This window comes from Uranotaenia lowii, chromosome 2 (assembly GCF_029784155.1).
Source record: "Uranotaenia lowii strain MFRU-FL chromosome 2, ASM2978415v1, whole genome shotgun sequence".
Taxonomy (NCBI): domain Eukaryota; kingdom Metazoa; phylum Arthropoda; class Insecta; order Diptera; family Culicidae; genus Uranotaenia; species Uranotaenia lowii.
The window spans coordinates 212,355,445-212,379,813 of NC_073692.1; the positions used below are offsets into that span (position 1 = coordinate 212,355,445).

At 33.4% G+C, this 24,369-nt stretch overlaps 1 protein-coding gene across 8 annotated transcripts in view; it reads right to left on the minus strand.

The window, feature by feature from the left end:
• LOC129749946 (anoctamin-8-like) overlaps positions 1-24,369 on the minus strand; it is a 178,348-nt gene that overhangs the window by 117,059 nt on the left and 36,920 nt on the right. For all 8 annotated transcript variants that reach the window (XM_055745093.1, XM_055745094.1, XM_055745098.1 and 5 more), the window contains 3 exons: positions 9,771-9,881; positions 9,490-9,631; positions 2,800-2,971 (listed from right to left, as the gene is read on the minus strand). In XM_055745093.1, the coding sequence (XP_055601068.1) occupies positions 2,800-2,971; positions 9,490-9,631; positions 9,771-9,881 (425 nt within the window). The remainder of the gene's footprint in view (positions 1-2,799; positions 2,972-9,489; positions 9,632-9,770; positions 9,882-24,369) is intronic.

Here is a 24,369-nt window from a genome sequence, read left to right on the forward strand (position 1 = left end):
AAATTTTCAAAAAACCAGAAGGGGAATAAATAAAGTTTGAAGTATCTATCTGAAGAATCTATCAAATACCCGAAAGATTACGAAAGTAAAAAAGAAATTCTTGAAGATGGTTGTTTTATCACTTTTTGTATTCTTGATACAATTGATTTTTTTCTATAAGAAATTATATGATTTATAGGTTTTGTGCAATGATATAATATGCAATTTTGTTGCATACAAGCTTTTTTGCATTATATTTTAATATCCCCCCTCGCGATTATTTAACTCCGAGTGACAAAAGAAAGATTTGAAATTTGTGTCGGCCTTATTTGACTTATGCTAGATTTTATTGTTATTTTTTTAGAAAGTGTTTTTTATTGAATGTCTTTTGTTGATCATCTCTTTTTGTCAATATTTTCTAATTTACTAAAAAAGTGTCTGGACCCAATTTGATGAAAATCACTTAACATCGTTTTATATTGATTATGTAAGAGAACACCCTTTCTCCCGTATTGTTTAATGAAGAATTCATTATATTTAATGAACAATCTTTAAAAATCAAACCCTTCTTTGTTTGAAATTTGATGAATATCAGTAGAAATTTGTACATTAAATTGTTATGCGACCCTCTCATTTAAAAAAGGGAGACTGGTTAATAGCAAAAAATAATTCGTTAAATCAAAACTTACTTGACTATCAAATTTCGTAAAACCAGTTCAAAAAAATTTCATTTCTGTCCTGTTTGCTAAAATTCTGTATATTCCTTATCCTATTTGAGTCTTCGAAAGTGCAAGTTGGTTTGTGCACCAAATGCTTAAAAATAATTCGATTTGATAATGTCCATCGCATTTTGAATGCGGGGCACTTACTTTTAAAGTATTACAGTTCGTCGACTAATCCTCCTTTATGTAAAAACTTATAATCATTTGAAAATGGCTGAGTCGTAACTAATTTTACTTTGATTTTAAATATATGGGCGACAAGAGTGCTTAACGATTTCGTTATTCCTGTGGCTACGTGAGGGGTACCAGAAATGTACACCAACCTGCTGAAAATGTTGGTCAATCTGATTAAAATCTGACAGTTTTCAGTAAATTCGAAAAACGTTGCTACAAATTTTTAAACTGCGACCCAGAGATGGGTCTTGACTCAAACATTCAGTCAGCGAAACTTTTTTTGTAGAGAAATGAATCCCCATTCATTCCGATAGACATCGACACTCAACCAGTATAATATTCATACGCCAGGTTGGTCTCCTGTAGTAGAATGTTAATACATGGGCCCCGGAGAGGCGCAAGATGTGGGTTCAAGTCCTGTCCTGTCTAGTTCTCTTGTAAAGCAACTAATTATGAAAAAATGAGTGCATTAGATTAAGTGCACGGGTTTGAATTATATTTGTTTAAAAATTCCATGATTAGTTGCTTTGTTAGACGCTAGACAAGGTGGTCCAAAATAGGTCCTTTGGTCCAAAATAAGTCCGTTACCCTAATTGTTAGTGAAGTTTAAAGTTTAGTAATGTTTATATTCTCCTCATACATTTTCAATTGTTAAATCACGATTACAATCAAGTTGAGAAAATAGAGGATTTTTTATTGAATAACTTTTTTACCTGGAAAAGCTCTAGTATCATGTCATATGAATGTTAAAAAAAATCAAATAAAAATTATGGAAAAAACAAAATGAATAAAAATTGATTAAAAGACCTGAATTACGTTTAATAAGTCAGAATAAACGCTTTTATCGCCTTTAAACTTAAACAATATTTTTGGCCCATTTTTCTTCTACGTACTCTTGTGTGCGCCGTGGGTTTTCTTCAACACTTTAAGCTACAAAAGCAATACACGGGTTGCATTTTTACATCACAGATTTGTCTCAACAGCTCAAATTTTTACACCAATTTTGATATTGCGTGCTGTCCGACTAGGCGCCTGATGACGACCGAGAAATGTCCCAATTTTAGGAATTTCAATAATTTTAATGCGTTGCTGAATCGTGTACCGCTCCCTTCAGTTCTACAAACTTAAACCACTGACCACACTGACATGACACTTAGAACAAAAATTCAACCATTTTCTGTCTAATTTTTTGTTGTCAGATTTAGCAGTTTCGCAATACCGACGGCAGGTGGCGAATCTGAAAAATTTGACAAAAAATGCCCTGTAGGATAAATGGTACTGTTTAGCCCGATTTTTTCGTAGAAATTGCGTGTTTTTTTTTCTAAAGTTAGGTGGCATTTCCTAACTGGGATAGCATTTCTTCAAATCGATCGATGCGCACTCTGGAATCGACATTGCGTACTGTTGGAAAAATTATCCAGAAAACGAAATCGAGTGTCCAGTCAGTATGGTCAGTGCTAAAACTACACAATTCAAGTAATTCAAAAAGTTGAAATTCGTTTAGTTAAAATTGGATAATATTGAATTATTAGAACCCACTTTTTTAGCTTGGGCCTTTAAGTGTTGATTCGAAGCTATGATACAAAAGATACAAATTCAAATAAAAAGGATACGTAAGTAATAGGTACATTCGCATTTTAAATACATACATAGGTATAACATCTAAGATTTAACCTTTCCAACAAGAAGTGGCCATAAGAACAAGCAAATTATTTGTTGGCTGGCATATCTAATTCAGAACTTCTGAATCATGTTTCAAATCCAGCACCCAAACAGAGCGTCATTTCCGTCCCACTAAAGGACGATAAACCATAACATCGTACTACCTATACCTGCTTTTGTGTTTTACCTATTCGTATAAACATTCTTTCATAGGTATCTATCTAGCTACAGTATGTCTAGAGGTGGTCTTCCACCAACTTACCTGTAAAACCAACCACTGCCGTTCCTGGGAGGTGAATAGCGTGTTCGCACCTTCGTTGTCTTTGGTTTGAGCAAAGCAGTGGCTTTCCCGCTTGGTGAACTCCTTCAGAGCTCCGCCAAGATCCGACCGGAGTCGTTTGGGAAGGCGGGCTTCCTCGGCTGCCTTGAACAATCTGCTCTCCAACCCCCACATCCCACCATCAACGGTTGCCATTCATTGTTGATGATGGCGGGCGGCGGTGTTACGCGATGATGATGATCATAACGATGAGGATGGTCGAGGAGAAAAATGAGAAACACAAACAAAATGCAACATTTATAAATACATACATAGGTGTCTACATATTTATGTATGCGAATGAATAGGCACTTTCTTCGTTTCGGATGGAGAAAATGGGTTGATGAAACTTGCATTAGTGCAGAACGACATTTCTCATTTCTGCCCTTACGGTATTATTTATGGCTGCGCAAATTAGGTTGATACCAGGTTGAAATGCTGCTAAACAGATGAAGGCAGATAGTTTTGGTTGAAAATCAATATGCCTAGTATAGATTCAATGACTAATAATTTCACTTAAAGGCTTGATTATTTAAAACAAAAAACAGTTTAGACATTCTTGTAGGAAATGAGGTGTATGATAACGATAAAAGAAATATAAGTTTTGGTTTAAATTCATTACTTATTTATTATATTACGAATAAATACATACAGTACCGTTCATAATTGAATAGAAATTCAAAGCACGCGCACTGTCACTCCGACTTTGAACTTTGTATATTGAATTCTTTCGTAATCCATAAAGAGCAATTTTCTGACGAAATAAATGAAACTATTAACTCAAATGTTGCAAAAGAGCTTAAGCGTTAATAAGTAATTCACTCAAACACGTCTGTCACTCACAAGAATAGATCAATGACTGACTTTGTTTTGTTTGTTATGTCTTGTGTTGCCGAAATAACAAACGTTGCCATAGAAGTTTATTTATTTTATTTTGTTCAACTTCAGTGTTGCCGAATACATCTACTTATTGTTTTATTGTAATGTTTGTTAAATTTGATTTATTCTCTACATAATCTTCATCTCATCTCTACATTTCTCCTCACCTGTATTCTCAATTGAAACTATTTGCCCTTCGATTTTTGTTTTTTTTCTCTAAAACGAAATTTAATTTACCAAACAGCCTTAGTTTTTATTCCATATTTCACATCTTTATTCTCCATCCTACAAATTTTATTCAATTTCTTCATATCCTTCATCTCATCTCTACATTCCTTCTCAGCTCTATTCTCAATAGAATCTTTATTTACTGACTTTTGTTTTTCTCAAATACAAAATTTTATTATTCAAATATTCCTCATCTCAATTCTACATTCCATTTCCAGCCAAAGCTTTTCAAATCTTAAAATTTTATTTATTTTCTGAATATTCTTCATCCAATCCGAAAATATTCTTCACAAAATCCTTCCCAATCTGTGCGTTTCCTGTCGTTCTGTTTTTGTTTACCAGATCCGAAACAAACCGAAACCTTTTTTGGCAAAAGTTTTTCCAAACTGTGCTTTTCTTATCACTCTGTCCCTGTTAACGAGAGCTGGAATAATTCGATAGTATTCTTGAAAAAAAGCCTTCCCAACCAGAAGGCTAAATCAAAACAAACAATCAGCGACAGTGGCCTTAAAAATCCGCACTTCCTAAGCCAATGCCGTCCTTTTCAACCGGAAGGCCAAATCAACACAAACAATCATCGGCAGTTAGCAGCACCCTTTAAAATTCTGCACTTCCTAAGCCAATTCCGTCTTTTTTCAGCGGATGACCAAATCAAAGCAAACAATCAGCCGCAACAGTCCTAGAAATCTGCGCTTTTAAAGCCATTCCGTCTTTTCAAAATCATAACAAACAATCAGCAACAGCAGCCTTTAAAATCTGCGCTCCCAAAGCGATTCCGTCTTTTTCCACCGGAAGGCCAAATCAACACACACAATCAGCAGAAGCTGCCTTTAAAATTTGCGCTTCAAAAGCCAATTCTGTCTTTTTCCAACGGAAGGCCAAATCATAATAAACAATCAGCAGCAGCAACATTCAAAATCTGCGCTTCCTAAGTCAATCCGTTTTCTTCTGGGGACCAAATCAGAAACAATTTTGTTCGTAACAGCAGCCTTTGGAAATCTGCGCTCCTTTTGCCAATCCGTCTTTCTACTGGAGGCCGAATCAGCAACAAATGTTTCATAGCAGCAGCCTTGCCAATCTGCGCTCTCTGTACTTATTCTACCAACGACGCCATTGTCGTGATTTTACGATTCTTATGAATCTCAATTCAGAGATTCACTCAGACACTAGCCCAGACAACCAGAAGTCGTATATTATTTCACAGATTATATCGTATAGAATGTTATTTAAACTCATTTTCGTATATCTGCACCTACAATGTGCGGCCCTTGCATATCCTTTATCGTATTAAAATGCAATGCATGATTTTATTACGACAAGAAGAGAGACTCGTATTTATGTACATATGAACTCGACCTTTGTGTACGGCAATTCGCAAAAAAATCCGTGAAACGACCGATACACGATGATCAGCCGTGTTTGACAGATTTTGTTGTGCTATGTATAAAATAATTCGAAATTAAGATTTTTTTAACATGAAATACGATTTATATTATCATAACAACCAGGTGTTAGATCTTAGCAGAAAGTACATTTTTCTATCAAACAAGATTGCTAAAATGAGAGATTATATTTTAAAAAGAAAAAATATAAAATGTCGGAAGAGTGGTACCTACAGTCGATTAGTTCAGCGATACAAAAGTACCAAGGTATCTGCTGGTGATAAAAGTTCTTCCCAGAGTGTTCACATTGAGCGCGGCGGCAAAACATTTCTACCCGAAATCCAGGCCAATGCTGTATCCAATATCGTACCTGTCGATGAAAATAAAAATTCACAGGAAATTTGCGATAGGGATCAGGAAGCCTCCGAAAACTGTAAGATACTGTTGTTATACACTTATATGCTTAAATTACAGTCTTATTTTTTTAGCTGACGGAAAAAAGCGTAGAAAACAACCAAATAAGTCGTCAAACATTCCATATTGTTACATAAAATGTCGTATATAAAGATATTCCCAATTACATATTGAGCGAAGACCTACAAGATTACAACCTCAATCATCGATATGATGATGTATATTGTCATAGTATATTCCAAAAAGAATCAGGGTAGTCGGAAATGACTCGCATGACCAATCGTGCAAATCATAATTCAATACAATCCTCTGTATGTTCCTATATGGCCTCCAAAATGATACGTATCAAGGCCGTGCGAACGGGGGGGGGGGGGGGGGGGGTTTAGGGATTAAACCCCCCCCCCCCATGAAGATTTTTTCCAAGTAAATTTTTTACCGTAGTAACAGAAAATTACTTGATAAGAAATTTTTCTCGCCTCCGGTGGAATTTAGTTTTAAATCACCCTTGGTTTAAGATATTTTTACGACAGATCAACGAAACTATTCGACGTTTCAGAATTGAAACCAACTGTGATTCTAAATTGCAATTCAATTAATCTTTTGTATAGGAACTCAAAACTTGACACACAAAAATCCTACGTCATTTTCAGATTGGGTTTTTATTAAGAAGTGTAACTAAATAACAACACAGTTTGAAACGAACCATTTTTTAATTGAAAAAAATCGTTTATATCTTTACAAATGTTATGCTGATATAAAATATTGTATGTATTCAATCCACCTTGGGTTTACGGCAGCGCCGCGGTTGTGGCAAAAAAAATAACCCACACGTCCATCTTGGCTACCACGCAATTTATGCTGATATGAAATATTTTCAAGAAACCAATTTCAGACTAAATTTAATTTTGTGTTTTTTGTTCTTCTAAATGCTCAACACAACACATAATTTACGCAAGGCCACAAAATTGACATTTGTCTGAGGTGCAATGAATGAAAAAAGTAATATCGACTAATTTTGATACCCTGATTCAGAATATGCAATATTTCTATCAGCTTTTGATATTGACATGACTTTTGGAAATAAGTAAAAAGTATTTGAGAAATTTCTGCACTTTTTATACAAAAACTCAAATCAAAAACATATAGTTTGAAAATAATAGTTTTAAATAGAATTTTCAACTTTCCTCAAGAAAAAAGTTGCAGAAGTTTTATGTTTTTTTAACTCTTTTTGTATTTATCAAATTGTTAAGGAGTTTTAAACAAAACTGAATTTTAGGTATTTTTAAGCATTTAGGTAAGTTTTATGCAGGTTTCAACAAATATGATAAATGAAATCAAATTTTTTTACACTTTTTGCAGTAATTAAAAAAAATTCTTGTAATGAAAACTTTCCATTTTTTTAAATTGTTGAATTTTACTTTTTTAGATTATGCATTATTTTCATCAGAATATTATTCCTTAATGGGATGAAGTATGATAAACAGAATCATAATCAGGTTTTTTTTTCATATATGTAGGTTTTTGGTTAAACAGATATCAATGTTTGATTGTACTTAATTCTGATATATTTTAAATTTCCTTATCACCAAAACTTAGTTCGACCAAATTTGATAATAAATCGAGTTTAGGACGCTAAAATCTACCAAATCAATCATTTAAAAAACACCGAAATGCTGTTGCCTTGAGTCATCAATTAAATTGTGTAAATTCTTATGGTAAAACGGGTTTATTAAAAAAAATCCTGAATTTTTAAAAGAAACTCATATTTTTCATTTTCATATTTTGATTAAATTTTCAAATAAATTTACCAAATTTTGAAGTACAGTTTTTACAATTTTTTACAATTCTTTAATTAACTTGCCGAGTTTTTAGTCAAACTAAATGTTAGATATAATTTTAATAAATTTGTCTTTGTTTTTTAATTCTGAATTTTCGTGTACTTGACACAAGAGCCCTTAAATCATAATTTTCAATAAGAAAAACATAGAAAAGAATCTTCTGTTCTTTTCAGGACCCAATCTAAAGTGACAAAATATTCAGAGCTTGTAGTTGTTAACTTTGAAACATGTGATTGAAAATTCAAAAACTTTTCATTAATTTTTTTTTCTATATAAAATCGTGTGTTATGAATCGCTGATGATTTTTTATTATTCATGAAATATTTGAAAAATGATTTGAAGTAGCAACTTTCAACTTAATTTTAATGCGAAATGTTACCTAGCTTTATTTTTGCTTTGTTCTTTCAATATTTACAACAAAACTTGGAACGTCTTATTTTTAATTTTATATCAGTGTCACCATTGATCATTCCCGAAATCACCCATTTCCCAGCATTTCTTTTAAAATAATAATAGATATATTCTTCTTTTTATCAAATTGAATTAAACCATCAATCATTGAATAAATTCTCCAAAGTTCAAAATTGTTTTTTTTTCGGTTATCGAAAATTCACATTTTTAATCGCGATTAAATAAATATGTTTTGTTCAAATTAAAAATACTACAGCGGAATTTTTTAATCAACCTTCCAGTTGAAAAAAGAAAAGAATCTATTTTTTGTATTGTTATATTTTTTAGCCAAATTTGATTTTCAACCCCCCCACCCCTCCCCATGGACGGGCCCTTCGCACGGGCCTGATACGTATATACTGGTTTTGCTGCATTCTATACGATAGGTTTACACGTATATTTGTGTTGTTAATTCGAAATATCCACCAAATGGTTGTCTGGGAGACTGAGTCGATTTGGGGTCATTTTTGAATTTCTCAAACCCTGGGATCTAAAAAGCTTCGTCTTGGTCCAAAACTCATTAATGATTTTTTGTAGAATTTTTAAGCAACGTTTACATAAGTAAATTTGAACTTTTAGATTTGTATGGGAAAATTGAATATTTCGTACTGAAAAATTAACATAATTTTTGTTGCTTCTGTGGAACTGAGAAAGCTGACAGTTTTTGTGCCAATTTATAAAATTCCTGAAGGAAATTTTCCGTTGGACAACTTAGTTCAAGACCATAACTTCGTATCTTATTACGCAAAAAAGTTATTGGCTGTTTAACAGAGGTACATATGTCTTTTCGCAAATCTTTTGAAACACTCATAAAACAATTTTTCGCGCCATACAATCCATACAATCGGCTAATCTTGATTTTTATTTCATTGTCCATAATGTTCCATATCCATAACCTTGTGGATTTGTTCTGGTAGACGACAAGCTTCTGCCGACAAATACAGTGATTCTGAGTATCCGATAAATTTTCCCTATGGGCCGATAACACCATAAGGCTGACACTATCGCTGAATTACATCGTCCACAACCACCGAGCTAGGGGTAGGCTGACAGTGAGATTTTCACCACCCCAACTCGCAAAAGGACAATCTTCCGAGAATTGGGGAAAACTCCTCCGGTCAACGATGCGACAGAAAATTGATTCGGGAATTGTAAAGCTGGGCTGTGAGGCTCTAACCAAAACAATCCTCAGTGGTTTTTGTTATCGTAAAACCGTTGCGGAAGTACAGACCCGGAGGTTTTAAATAAAGTTGTATACAAGCAATTCCAAACATTTAAAATTTTAGTAACGGTAGGTTTAAGAACTTAACAATTAAATGCCTATCTCAATATGTTTCCAGAAACCAAGCTGTGATGGACGATGGTCACATTCAAAAAAGCATATCAATAAATTTGCGCAACCTAAAATTTTCTCTACAACTTGAAAAATAAAAAAAACTTACACATTCATGGGAGCTGTCACATAAAATGCGGTCCTTTTTGTACTATCGTGTGCTTTCACCATGGCCGACAGTCCTAAACCTTCTGGTGGGATTGCTTTTATCTTATTCAGCAGCCATCGTAATGCATCATCTGGCGCATCTTCTGTTGAATGCGAAAAAGGAGCCGCCACGTTGTTGATCGGACAATATGTTCCGTGGGGGGCAGGAAAGGAAAAAGGAAGAACGGAAAGTCTAATCATTTTCCACCCTTGGAAAATTGAACCCGGCTGTCGACAGCTTACCTGGAAATTCGATCACTACGTCACACTGAGTAGGAATTTTGTTCAGCCAAAGTCGTCTTGGTGTCATCAGATGTCCCGCACATGGCACTCGTCTCCGGATCAGTCTGGATGCTGAATGAACGAGAGAAGAAAACGGAAACACAATCTTAGGGCATGGCCGGGTGAGAAAACATCAATTTTTAACTGAGGTGGGTATCTCGCATTTTGCTCAATACGACGACGGGTTGATGGAAGAGCTTTACTGGCACTGAAATATGCAGAAGAGGGAAATTGATTGTAGCGTTGAGTATACCCGCACCAAGAATGGTTTCAATTTTCCGGCAACAAGAATCACTGAATAAAGTATTGGGGTCACAGACAAAAAGACGCGGGTGATGTTATCCTGATGGTACTTTTTGGAACAAACGCAAAATTCAATAGTGGGTTCAGTATACTCAGTATATGTACAATTATCTCTAAAATTACTTGATGAAATACATAAATAGATTGCTTGAAATCATCAATTCTTATGAGAAGCTTTATTTCTATCCCTTTGATTGTATGTTGTTAAGGTAGCTTCTTATTAACTGTGCAATAAGCTCAGAGGTTTAGAGCAAATACACAATTTTAAGCTACACTACAATCGAGCTTCTTCCAAACGTTCAAATCTCCAATATCTGACAAACAATACTAGATAATTTTTTATACATAAATCTGATTGGCAAGATGTACACAAAAGGGATGAGAATTATTAAGCAAACAGTAGCGACACCATGTCCTCCATAGTAGAGTTTAGAGTAGTTAGGAAGGTTTTGAAAACAGGCATCTTTGTCTATTTTGTTCGATTTTCATTACGTTTTACATTGTAGGTATCCTTCTTATAACAAATTAAATTCAATTTTTTTTATTTTATCTCTCATTAATTTTGCAACTCACTACTTCTTAAATTTTGTAAAATGATGTTATACTTTTCATTAATGTAGTTTTTGTTAAAAGGCATTCGGCTCGGTATTCTTCGCCCAAGCATGGTCAACAATTTTCCGTATGTTAGGTTTGGAGTAATGTACCGTCATTAAGGCTACCCCTTTTCTGAGCGTCATTTTAAATTTTTAAAAATAAGTTAACTCTCTGGAGCCACCACAAATAATTCACTAATTAGACAGATCAACTGGCTCGTGGCGAGGATTATCTAATTAAATATCTGTGTGTTTCTAGAAATCTTACAGTTTACAGGCGCTTTTCTTACCGTCGATCAACTTTCAGTAGATTTTAACCCTCATCCGCATTAGGGTGTCATTTTGACACCATTGCAAGTTTGAAGGCTTGTAACTTTTTTCAGAAGCTTCAAAATACAAAAATTTCTTCGGGGACCCTAAATGAATTCAAAAGTTCTTCAATATTGCATCTTTACTTTTTTTTATGGACGAACCCTGGAAGCCTGGATAAAAAAACTCCTTTTTCCGACTTTTGGTGTCATTTTGACACCACAAAAGTAAAATCTATTTAGGTCGTTTGAATTATTATGAACTTCATGTAAAACTTATATCAATAGAAACCTTGTAATGTCAGTAAAATATGTTTAGAACATTATATACAGAAGTTACTAGTTTTCTCGTTATTCAGCATGAAAGAAAAAAAATCCGAAAAAACATGCCTCACAAAAACTGCTGTAGTTCATATGTTACGCGTCCAAAAAAAATATTTGCCTTATGCATATGAAAGCTGAAGTTAATGCCTACATCATGGAGACAAGAAATATTTTTTTAATTTTTTTTTAATGAAATGGTCACAAAAAGTTTGAAAAAGTGGTCTAAAAAACCTACTTTTCATTCGATTGCTAGTAAATACTGTTTGAGCGATGGTGGAGTTTTGAAAAAAATATGACTACAAAATCTATTAAAATTAAAACATTTTGCTGTCTTCAGATTTTTGATGCAACAAAAATTGAATTAACTGGAATTTTTCAAAGTTCACTACTTTGCGCGATTTTTTTACAAATTGAAATTTCATCTGTTTTTGTGTTTTTGTGTTGTCTGTAGCTTCTTACTAACATTCTCAGTGGGTTTCGATTTACTTAAGATTTCTTATTCCGAATTCAGTTTCCGATCCCTCGCTCGAAAGGTAAGTCCGGATTCTTTCCCCGGTGTCCATATCATGATTTTGAATCCAACCTCTTACTATAATAATTTTTTAAAACTTGATTTTTTTATATTTTATTAATGAATCGTGGTTCTGAGTCATTGAATAATTCAGTATTTAGTCGATTACCAACACAGTATATTTGAAAATTAGTTTTAAAATTATTCTTTAAGAGAAGATTTTGATTTTCGTACTTTTTGTGATGATTGATTTTTTTTTTCGAGGTATTTCGAACATTGTGATTTTTGTTATTTCCGCAACTTAATTCCGCAACAATAAATATAATCAGTAGTACATAGGTACGCATTATGTTTGATCAATGAGACAGTTGCTTGAACTGAATTATGACCGGATATAGTACCTAAATGCTTTCTCTTGGATCTCATAAACTTTCTTTGCTACGATTTTCGGTTACGTCGAACAACCTTGATGCTTTCTTGCCCATTTTTTTATGATCAGTATGGGAACCGAGAGGGAACAACTTTCATAGAAACATTTCAATATAAAAAAATAGAATAATATAACAATCTAGCATTTTAAACGTTCACTAATCATATACTAAATTAAACAAAAATTTATTGAGAAAGCAATCAATAAAGCATTATAAATTCTGAACTCCTCCAGTTTCTGAAATAATAAGTACAGGTTTCATGCATCCTTTCTCTTTCACAGCCCGTTCAATGAGTACGGTTGCCTATCATATCATTATTACGAATTATCGTGGAAGTGGCCACGAAATTAACCAACTGAATGACCCCCTCGAGCAATGTCAATCAAATTGCAAACTCGTCGTCACACTAATCCAGCCAACCACAACGACGATTTGAATGAGTATGTATAACGAGATTGAAATCTAATAATAATAAAATTTGATCGATCGGAACCAAGTTGGAAGGGTTCGGGTTTGAGCAATCGAGGCTACGTGAATTGGTTAGGCAATGGAATAAATGACGATTACGTTGTACGTTCCTACTACCTGCCATACTACCTAACACATTCCATCAGGATTCACAGCCCTTGGCGTAGCTTGGCACGGCTTCAGTATTGTTTGTCATATTTCAGCGGGATGCATCGTAAATGTAACGAGATTTTCGTGTATAACCTGTCCATGCAGCGATGTATGAGAAGAACATGACCGGAAAGTCAACGAATGTGTGTATGCTTTTGGCAACTGTAAGCTTTCAATCCAAGCAATGAGCACCGGGTAAAATTTACGATCAGTATAGGTAGGTATAAATGTATGTATTTTAACAGGATTTTGGAAAAGATTTGTATGGCCTTTACATGCAATTCAACACTGAAATATTTAATGCACTGATGCCAACTTAACTGATCCAATCTAGGTTCTGACCTTTACGTGTACTTACCAGAAAAAAATACTCAAGTTTTAACAGCTGTTGATCTTAGAGTTAAAGGCTACAATATATTCATTCAGATTCACGTATTAAGAAAAAACAAGACAATCGCTATTCATGGTTCAAAATATACTTGTCCATTCGATATATTCTACCAGAATACCAACATTTTTAATCCGGAAGAGAATCTGGAAAGCTAGGCAAAATATGCTTTCACGACTTTTTTGACCTCATCACTTGATAATGAAAAAGCTTATCTATTTTTACATTTTTGCATGACAATACGAAGACTTGAAATCCTGAAACACCTTAAACGGGGCTATAAGTTATAAAGCTTGTTTTTGAGCCTTCCAATTTTTCCTGAATTTTTTCATGATTTGAGAAACTGTCCCCTCCTTCCTAAAAATCTTCTTCACAATCGCCCAGTATCGTTCAATTGGTCGGGGATGTGGACAATTTGGTGCATTGATCTTTTTCTCGACGAATTGGTGTTATTGTCTGAAAGCCACTGCAGTATAGGCTTGGTGTAATGTGCAGATTCCAAATCCGGTCAGAAGAGAGGAGGATACTGGTGCTTTTTATAGTGGGACATCAATTTTTTCAAGCATTCATCTTTGTAAACTTGAGCATTTATTGTACCATTTGTGAAGAAAATACTTGACAGCAGACCACAGGACAAATAGCTTGCCATACCAGAACCTTTTGCTCAAATTTTTCCATCGAAATCTTGCAGTCGGCATCATCCACCTCCTTGTCTGTCGATTTCGTGTACTTTTGCATAGAACTGGGACTGACCAGGTTTTCTTCCGGATCTAGGCAGATCCTTCCAGGACGACTCGTTGCCATATTTGTCGGTAATATTTTTCACGCTTGTGTGGTGTACTTTGAACCGTTTTGCGATTTTGTTGTAGGTAACATCCTTTTCAATACATCAAGTGTGCAGAATTTTATTTCTAGTTTCGAGATCAGTACGAACCATAGCGAATATGAAAAAACTAATCCGAACAAATTGATTGCACAACACTTTTTAAGCATGTAAACAAACATATTTGCTTGCATGCACACAGAAAAAAGTTCACCCATTTTTTGAGTTAACTAGTATTAAAAGTTGCTTATGACTTTTCGATACAGTTCTTATATCGCCAGTCCTTAAACTGAACTTTTTCGTTGTGCACAAAAATTTACTATACACTAAACTAGTTCACATTTTGGACACATTTTAGACTTACAGGGATTGATCCCTGTATTGTCTTTGTTGCATAGATATTCGAATAACTTTCTTAGTAACAGTAATTTAACAGTGTTCGGCACAAAACGCTAATCCGCTAATCGCTAATTAGTCCGCTAACTTTCGGTTAGCGAATTAATTTTCTCGCTACATTTTTCTTCAGCTAGCGGAATAGAAAGTTCCGCTAATTTTTAGTTCCGCTAACTGAAGAACGCTAACTCTTTGAAGTGATTTGGCCATAGACTTATAGATCATAAATTCAGCATCATTCAGATTAAAATTTTTGAATCCGATCCGATATTTAAATTTTCGTTAAAGATTTATTTCAGAAGCTATTCGATCTTGATTTTGACTGGAATCATAGAAATGAGCATCTTTTTTAATTGCCTTCACTTGAGTTTATGTCTTAAGCATAAGCCTTCTTTGAATATAAAAGAATTGAAAAAGTTGTGAAAAATTTAAATTTCCTGAACAAAAGAAGTGTATTAATGTCGAAAAAGATGAAAAACTATTTCGGACAAAACAAAACATCTACCTAAAGAGAACAAAAAAATAAGCGGGACAATATTTTGAAAATTTGATTCCAATTTTTTTGCTTTTACTTTCCACCAAATACGCTAACTAAAACTAAAAGTGGACTGACGCAACTGATATGTACAGAAATATTACAAAATAAGTTCTAAAACTGCCCCTATTGATTTCATTTAACAACTTTCCTAGTCAATATTATAATTCAAGATGGCTGAAAAATTTGTGTTTTGCTTATCTTTTTCAAAACTTTCTACTATCGATTAGCAATTAGCGCTTTATTATAGATCGATAACTTTTACGCAACATTTAGCGGCTTTAATTAGCAATCGCTAACTTTGACCGAGATAGCGATCTAATAAGCGCCGCTAACTTTCCAGTTAGCGATGCCGAACATTGGAATTTAAGATTATAAATAAGGCAATCTTTATAATATGGATTTTTTTTCATTTACTATGGATTTTTGACTCTCAACTTACTTACTTATTTTTGTTCATGTTGGTAGTATTTGATTTTTTTCTTCGGAATGATTATCTAATACAGATCCATACAGATGCTTGTATTTCCAATCACCGTAATTTATAAAACCATCATTTATTATAACAATACCAATATGGGGCATCATGCAACAGCAGAGCTACTGCTAGATGCAACATTTGTATACCACAAAACTTATTGATTTTTTTTTAATATAATGTAATAAAGTTATAATTTAATGATAGCAAAATGATGATGACATAGTTTCTCACCTCGTAAGGTAGTTTTTTAACGTTTTTGTTTCTCTAAAAAGTTAGAAAAATCAAGCAATAGATGTACAATTCAGTATGACGGATTGGCTTAATGATATGACCTATACAAACTTTATACAGTAGTTTTTCGATTTTATAACGGTCAAAAAAATTTCACCGTGAATATGGCGAAACCGTGAATTTGGCGAAACAAAAAATTTAAGTGGAAAAAAGTATTTTTATTGTCTTTAATCAATAATTTATAATATTTTCATTAGTGGAAACGTTTTGTATCAATAAATTTTGAGCACAAGATGTAATTAGGTATCAAAGATTACTTAACACTAAGGATCGATATCAGTTCAAATTATTCTTTTATATAGCAATTTTAGGATTATTCTTGAAATAAAAACCATGTAGAATATCAATTTCATAGTCTACATCTAATTAAAGTGAATTATTTAGTTTTTATGGAAATTGAACAGTCGTATTTTATGTCGATTTTAAAAAAGAATTAAAAAAACTGCATCCAAAAATTTTCTTCTGCAAATTTTAATATTTTAATCTTCACCTTTGATAGAATAAAAAGTTTACCTTTTTGGAAAATATTTTAAAATTTTCTCAACTTAGACTTTTAAAGTGTGTTTCTCGAAATTTTTACATATTTAAAGGCAAAACTAGCAGAATTTCATTTTGACCAACCAGAATTATCCATTCAGACAATACTAAAGGCTGCCCAGTCAGGATTGCGCACGCCACCCATTCAAATTAACAAATCAAACAAAGAAATCAGAGACACTTATCTCTTATTAAAAACGCTTAAATTCACCCACACCTATGTATCAAAAAAGTTTACTTTTTAGAGCGATCAACCAAGCACAAACAACAACACTAGCATTAGCGTGACGTTAAAATACATGTTGATTATTACAAATGTTTTTTTTATCCAAATGACACTATAGAGCTAAAGTAAGCAGTTTAATGGCATTTTCATATTATTGAATACCTAATACACCATAACATAAACCATAAAAATATCATGAACAAAGACGATCTACGCTTTTGAAAAAAAATTAAGGTTCTGGAAATGGTTTCTGAATTATTTCTAAAAAAGCATGACAAAATCGAAACAATAACCATGATAAAATCGAGCTTGAATTTGGCGAGTATTAAAAAAAATCGAACAGTGATAAAATCGAAAAACTACTGTATTGCTTTTATTATCCTATACCGCAGACACCAGATATCCAGACTGACCACTGAAGACTGATTTTGGCGCTTGTTTCGCAGCGCTATCTACGGGTTATGGTGAAACTAACAGCCACATACACGCTAAGAAATTTTTACATACTGAAACCGTAAAAAGTACATACTTTGAAGTTCGTTCCATTTTACGTACGGTGAGTTTCGGAGACTCGGTGAATTTTACATACTTTCCCAGTTCTTCCTGTTTTTGAAGTTCCTCTCCGTTGAAACAACTACAAAGTATGTAAAATTGGGGATGAAGGCGATGTCCTTCTCACTCGCGCCACCAGAAAATCAGTCTGTGTTTTGCATCCTACTTGCACGCACACAACTTTTCCAAAACTGCCGGTCAAGTCTTTCCGAAAACATCAAAACTTCTTCGCTCCTCTTGGTAAGTTTGAAAACATTTATTTCTGCTGTATATTTTATTCAATTTTTTCCCATAATTTCAGGAAAGTTGTTGGTTTCCTCTAGGTCCCGAAGCGACATGCCGATTCCACCATAGTACCGGCCGCAACCAAGCAAACCAAAAAGCATGGGTAATATTTTTTTTTTTAATTTTAGCCATTTTTTGACCATTTCATAATTTCTTCTGTAGGATTCACAACCTCACCGGCCAATCCCGGGTCCCAGACACCCAGCCCCAGAATCTGCAGCCCAATGACCAGCCCAAGCTAACCGATGTCCCGAAGTGACCAATGCAATAACGGTGGTTTCTGGTTTACCTATCATGCTATGGCTACTTAAAAATAATCCCCAGCGAAGAACTTCTCGGGTGAACCAACGGAGCCAGTTTGCTTCAATATAGTAGTTTATAGACAATAAATTAGCATTATCCAACAAAAAGTGATTCAATTCGAAAGAAAATATCCCTGCTTCTAAATTTCTAATTTTAATTAAGAAATTTTCCTAATTTATGTGATTTTAACATACTTTTCAGTTCACAGAGCCCTACGTTCTTTTGCGTACTTTCTACATACTCGTCCGTACCAGCCTTACTACATAATTTTTCCTATAATCCTTTTTACATACTAGTGACTTCCTGCACTTACGGGTTGTTTTGACTTCTTTTTACATACTTTTGTGTACGATTTTCTAAGGGTGTACTTAAACGGAATAATTTTACACAAACGTAACTTATTTTAAGCCTGTTCAACAGCCAATTGAAATCGGTTTCAATCGATTTCGATTGGTAAATTGTTGTTCACTCAGCCAATGTTGTGATCGAAACTAATCCAATTGACGTTCAATGAAGCCAATCGGAATCGATCGAAACCAATCGAAATCGATCAAGCTCGAGAGCAGGATTCGTTTCTATCGGTTTCTATCGCTCTAACACAAATGCAGTTGTTTACTGTCAAAAAACAGCTGATTCGGTTTGTTTTTTAATTTTCAAGTTTGAAAGTGGTGCGTTTCGGTGCGGTGTCCTCTGTCGTGTACTGAGTCGGTGACGCTGTGCCGTGCTAAGTCGGTGTCGGTGGTGCTGTGTTGATCGGTGCTGGTCGGTGCTGCTGTGTCGGTGGTGCTGTGCAAATCATGCTGGGTCGGTGTTGCTGTGAAAGTCGTACTCTGCCAGGTATTCTGAGTCGATGGTGCTGTGCCAGTGAAAGTTATGTCGGGCGACGTGGTGTCGGCGGTGCTGTGTCGGAGATGCAGTATTTCGATTAGCATCTTTCAGTGTAGTTACTGCACCGAAGCAAATGTCGATTTAAGCGGACTAGATTTTTACCGTCATACGGTGCTCCCGCCCGGGGAGTGAAAAAAAAAAACGTTGATAGCAAATTAGTTTTTTTGAAAAGTTAACCGCAAAATAAATTGATATAAGTTGATATAAATTGATATAAGAAATAAAATATTGAATAAAAATAAAACGCTAGCTTTATTAAAAAAAACTTTATACGCATAGTTTTTTTTTATTTTCTTTTTGGTGGGGACGGAACATAAACTCAGTTTTTTTTGTATTTTCAATTCTAGCGGAGATACGCATCGGGAATTGAAAAATTAATTGAAAATAAAATTAAAGGTCATTCCGATTTTGCTTTTTTAAATAAGACAATCAATCCCGAAACCTCATAGTGTATAGCTGAATAACAAAATGACAATAAACACAGCGCGTTAGTATTAGTGTCTGGCTGTTCATTCAGCAGCCTGATAGAAATCGATCGAAGTCAATTGGAAAAACAGCTGATCAACTGTCAATCCATTTCAATTGATTTCGATTGAGTTCTGTTGAACACACCTTTTGTGTGCATATTAAAACGCCCTTCATATATCACACACACATTTGCATTGTGCGTTTTGTTTTTTTTTTTTTTTCATCTAGCGATGAACACGGTCGTTTTTGATTACCTACTTTTGATAGAAAAAATAAAACGATATATTTCGAAAACCACTAAAGAACCATTTTCGAATTAGAGCGCATTAACCAAACGTGGTTAGAATTCAACCATGAAGCTTATAAAAAATACATCGACTTCAACAGAATCGTTTACGATCTTAACGAAACGTTTGAATTACTTTTGTAATTAATGATAAGTTGGTGGCTTGACATCTGGAAACTCACTTGAATCGATGTGTGAAGAAATTCACAACTCAATCAAAATAAATTCAATTAACACTTGCAATATTGCACGACGCTTTGTTTGATGTTTGAGTTCATCAGTAAACTTTTAGAAGTTGCCATCATTTACGACTAAAGCGATGATTTGTCAACGATTTTAGTTGGATGAGTATTGATGATCGTTCGCTATACTTCCTTATTGCGTTGTGGTTGAAAAATAATCATTTTCTGAAATCTCCGGTGTGGTTGAAAACCACACATTTTAAATTTTCTTAAGAAGAATTGCGGAAATAAAGAGCTTCCTAATAATTGCTTCATTTGTGAAGATCACTTCCAACTGCCAAATTTCGTTAACCCCCGGAACCTCCGTCAAGGGTAAATTTAAGTATCCGGAAAATATTGTAACGACAAAATTATTTGCATTTATATTAAAACCTGAAACTTTCCTTTCGATGAAAAACTTAGCCACATTCGAGAAACGTCTGCTTTTCAAAATATCGAACTAATTTTGAATGTTGAACGAACCCTTTTACCGCCCAGTGGACGAGGCAGTTCTCGAAACAATATTTTGAACTCCGAGATGATGAATTTTGTAAATATTTTCCCGCTAATTTAGTACAATTTTTAACAAAGTGCGTTGGTTGAAATATGATGAATATTGACAAACAATCTCAACCATCCGGTTTAATTAGAATAGCTTAGCTTTTCCTGATCTGTTGTTCAGTTTTTTTTTTCATTATTTTTCTTTTTAGTTAAATTTCAAACCATTTTATGAATATCGCACGTGTAATTGATTTTATCAATGGGTATAAAAAAAAACGAACGTGAATTCGTCCCATCAAAATCAAAACATTAAATGAATTCACTCACACAGACATACGATATTTGACATTCCAAGCAACGACAAGAAAATAAAAATGGCCTTCGTTTGCATCAAGAAAGTCATGTTCTTTTACCGTTCAAAATTCGTTTTGGTGGCGTGGAAAAGCATTGAATTCGATATATAAGTTTAGTTATAGCGAAATCATATTGCCTTTTTACTGGGTAGCAGTTAAGGAACATTAAAATGAATCTTATTGAAAGTTATAACTTTTGAAGAATGGATTAATTTTGTAAACTAATTACTTTCGAAATATAGTTGTAACAAAACTTCGAATCAAAGATTTGATTGAATCAATGGTGAAAAAATTTCGGAAGCAAAGAGAAATGGATTTGAAACAACATTTTGAAAAATTCCAAATTTAGTGCTGATTTGTCCTTGTTTTCAACATTTTTTTTTTGAATAGAAGATTTTTTAGTAGACATTTCTCACACGCACTTGGTCTCGTGTACGGATTAAAGTGGGGGAAAATTCTAAAATATGGTCGCTTTTAAGTTAGTTTTCCAGTCCAGTCCAGAATTATGCCAAAAAGGCCATTACAGTTGTTTTTTTTACATTTCTCACGCACATTTGTTGGGCGTGTAAAATTGAGCACGGAAAAATAACCGGCCGACTAGCACGGTCTTTTCTGAGGTTACTTTTCCAAAAAATAATAATTTTTAGTGGAACAACCAGCATTATATTACGAACACTTCCAGCGGCAAATAGGATTAAAGAATTTATCAATACATTCTTCACATTTAAACATTATTCAGCTTTTTTTTAACTGTCTAAACATGTTCTCCCAACGAGAATGTCAATAACTTATTTCATTCCTCAAACCTATCTATAGATACGAGCCAAGAAACAGTAAGTATAAATTGCAATTTAAGATTTTCAAGGAATTCTGTGTAAATGTCTTTTAGTCGTAGTCAACCATTCAGATTAAGGCAAACAATTCCGAACTCAATGAATTATTTATTACAGACATTATAATTTTCATGCTGTCACTCAGCCGGAATCAAAACTGAATCCCAAAATTAATTGGCTCTGTACTAAGGACCGGTACCTATAACGTAACGTTAGTACTTTTTTTTTCATCTAAATCGATCAACAGTCATTGTTTGTATAACATTCATCTCTTATTATGATGCAGTAAATTAGAGTAAACAATTAACATTGAAGACCAAAACTATAGTGAAAATATGTTAGATAGAATTTCAAATACTAATAGGTGATTCAATCAAGATAGTTTTCATTTGGCTTGTTAATGATCAAGTGTAATTTTTTTTCTTGATGAAGCACAGTGGTTTCACGATGCCCCGTCAGATGGCGTATGATTCATGGTGATTTGTAGTTGTATGGATTCAAGCGCCTCTGATCAGTCTGGGTATCTGGTGTCTGCGCCTATACCCACACTGTTGGTGTAAACATATTTATCGGACAATCACAAAAATATTTTAAATACATATTTTTACAATTCAGTTTGGGCTAAAATGCATCATTTTGCAAATCAAAGATTCACCTTTTAAATCTCGTTTCCACATGCTGGAATATGATTGTTTTGCATCACGCGTTTGTTAATTTGAAAATTTTATTCATCAAAACATTTTTTTTTATATCAGCAAATACAATTATTTGGGTATTTTTTTACCCCTAAATGTATGCAGCACCCTTATGCTTTTTCTTTCAAAACATTTTTGGCAGAAAAAAATGTAAAATTGAATTTGAACATAACCAAAAATTACTGCGATTGGTGCATTATGCGTTATGACATCACAAACATCTATAACCATAAATTTTCAATCGTTTTCATTAGATTTTTTTTAATTAAAAACAAAGTTTGTCTAAGAAGGGTAAAAATCGCATGTTTTTGTAAATTTAAAAATACAGACCCCGTTCGTTTTTGGCAACACGCCCGAAAATTTTATGTTGCTAAAATCGAATGTTGCCAAAATCTAACGGTTTTTTTTGTCACTTTTTATTAATTTTTCCTAATTTTTATTTCAAATTAGTCAAAATTGATGTAAAACCTTATATTAGCATAAAAATTTTCAATTTGGCTCAATTATATTAGTTTTAAGCAGTAAAACAAGGAAAAAATCATGTTTTAACTGTTTAAAAGTATTATAATAAAGCCGAATTGAAAAATTTCATGCTCATATTACGTTTTACATTAATTAAGATTAAATTGAAATGAAATTAAAAAATAAAAAAGTGACAAAAAAAACGTCTTTTTTGTATGTTGCCAAAAACGAACGGTTTTTGCTCGGATGTTGCCAAAATCGAATGTTGCCAAAATCGAACGGGTTCTGTAACTGGTAAAACCAATAGTTTTTCTGACTACGTCAATTTGATGTCCCATCAATTTTAAAACTTTTGATTTACAAACCGTATGATTGATTAGCTGTTGAAATTGTGTTTTTAGAAGCCACTAAAATTGAAAAGTGTTGAATGATGCCTCAGTTGTCGGTATCATCCTATGACACATCTACAAAAAAAATAAAGCAAAGGGAGCAGCATTTTTGCTGTTTTATATTTTTATATCTGATTTTGGTAAATTTTGGCATCTTGAATTAAAATTATTCGTCAGATTTGTCTATCACCTCTAGTTTTGGTGACATGGCGTGTGGAAATTTTAAAAAATTTCAGTTTTCAGTAATTATATTTGATAACTAATACACCAATAACATCACAAAAACCTAAAATAAATTTTGAAAATATTCAATATGCTGCATTTAATCAAAGATTCAGATCATGCGTTGAAAAATTTTAGTCTAGTAAAGTTTCATAAATTGTAATTAAATAATTTGGCTTATGCTTTGAGGTATAAACGGACGGTCGGAATGAAGTGAAATTTTGTTTCAGAGGGTTTTTCGGGTCAGAGATGTTCGTATAATAGTTTCAAGAATCTCTCTTCTTATGAAAGGGGGGCTTCCATACGAAAACCACTTAATCTTATATATAAACAATTTTGACTACAAATGATTTTTTGAAGAACGCTAACCAAGTGTATCTTTAAACTGCGAAATAAAAAAGGGCGAAAATCATTAAATATGAGTAAATAAAGCAACAAAACTATTCAAGTAAACGACTACAAGTTGTTGGAAGCATTAAATTAACGTTTTTATGAAAAGAAAAAAAAATATTCTTATGTCAAATACATGACATTAACTTCTTGCCATTCTGTTTTGTGTCTGAATTTGGGTTTTTAGATAATGCAAATTTGAATTCAATATGAATCACTCAATCATAGTTTTTTACATGCGAGGTTTATTTAAGATTCCTAACCTCTCCTTCTTTCAGACAAAAAACTGGAAGTAAGAAAGTATGTATAGTTCGAAAACTGACCAAGCAAATGGAGCCATATGTAAAATGTGATGTTATTTGATTACGAAAAATGTTGTTTTGGTAGTTCATGGACCCTCCCCACATTGCAATTTGATGTGAAAGATCTTATTGCAAATATATCGAAAATTTATCTATGATGAAATTATTTCCACACAATTCATTAATTTTTATAAGGTGCAGTAAAGCACACCGGGTCAGCTAGTAATACATAAAAACCATTTCAAAAATTGGCTCAAAATTTTGCGCATCAAAATATTACAAACAATAAAAAACTAAATGCTTTGTTAAAAATTTTCTGACTTTTAATCCATTGTAAGTTATACACAGAAGAAAGTGTTGCTTGTCTCGGAACATCCCTTGTGGTTTCAGCTAATGAAAAAAACGATACAGAAAGAACGTTAATTACTACAGCGATATCTCTATTTGGCCGATAGGTTTTGAACATTCACGGATAACCTAAAAATAACATGTTTTTTTCATTTTCTTCATTGACGAGCGAGAAACATAAATGAAGCGCTTCACTCCGAAAATTCAATAATTAGTTAATTAATCATCACATAGCTCTAAATTATCATCAATATTAGCACTGAATAAACAACAACGCAAATTTACAGCTCTGCTGGCCTT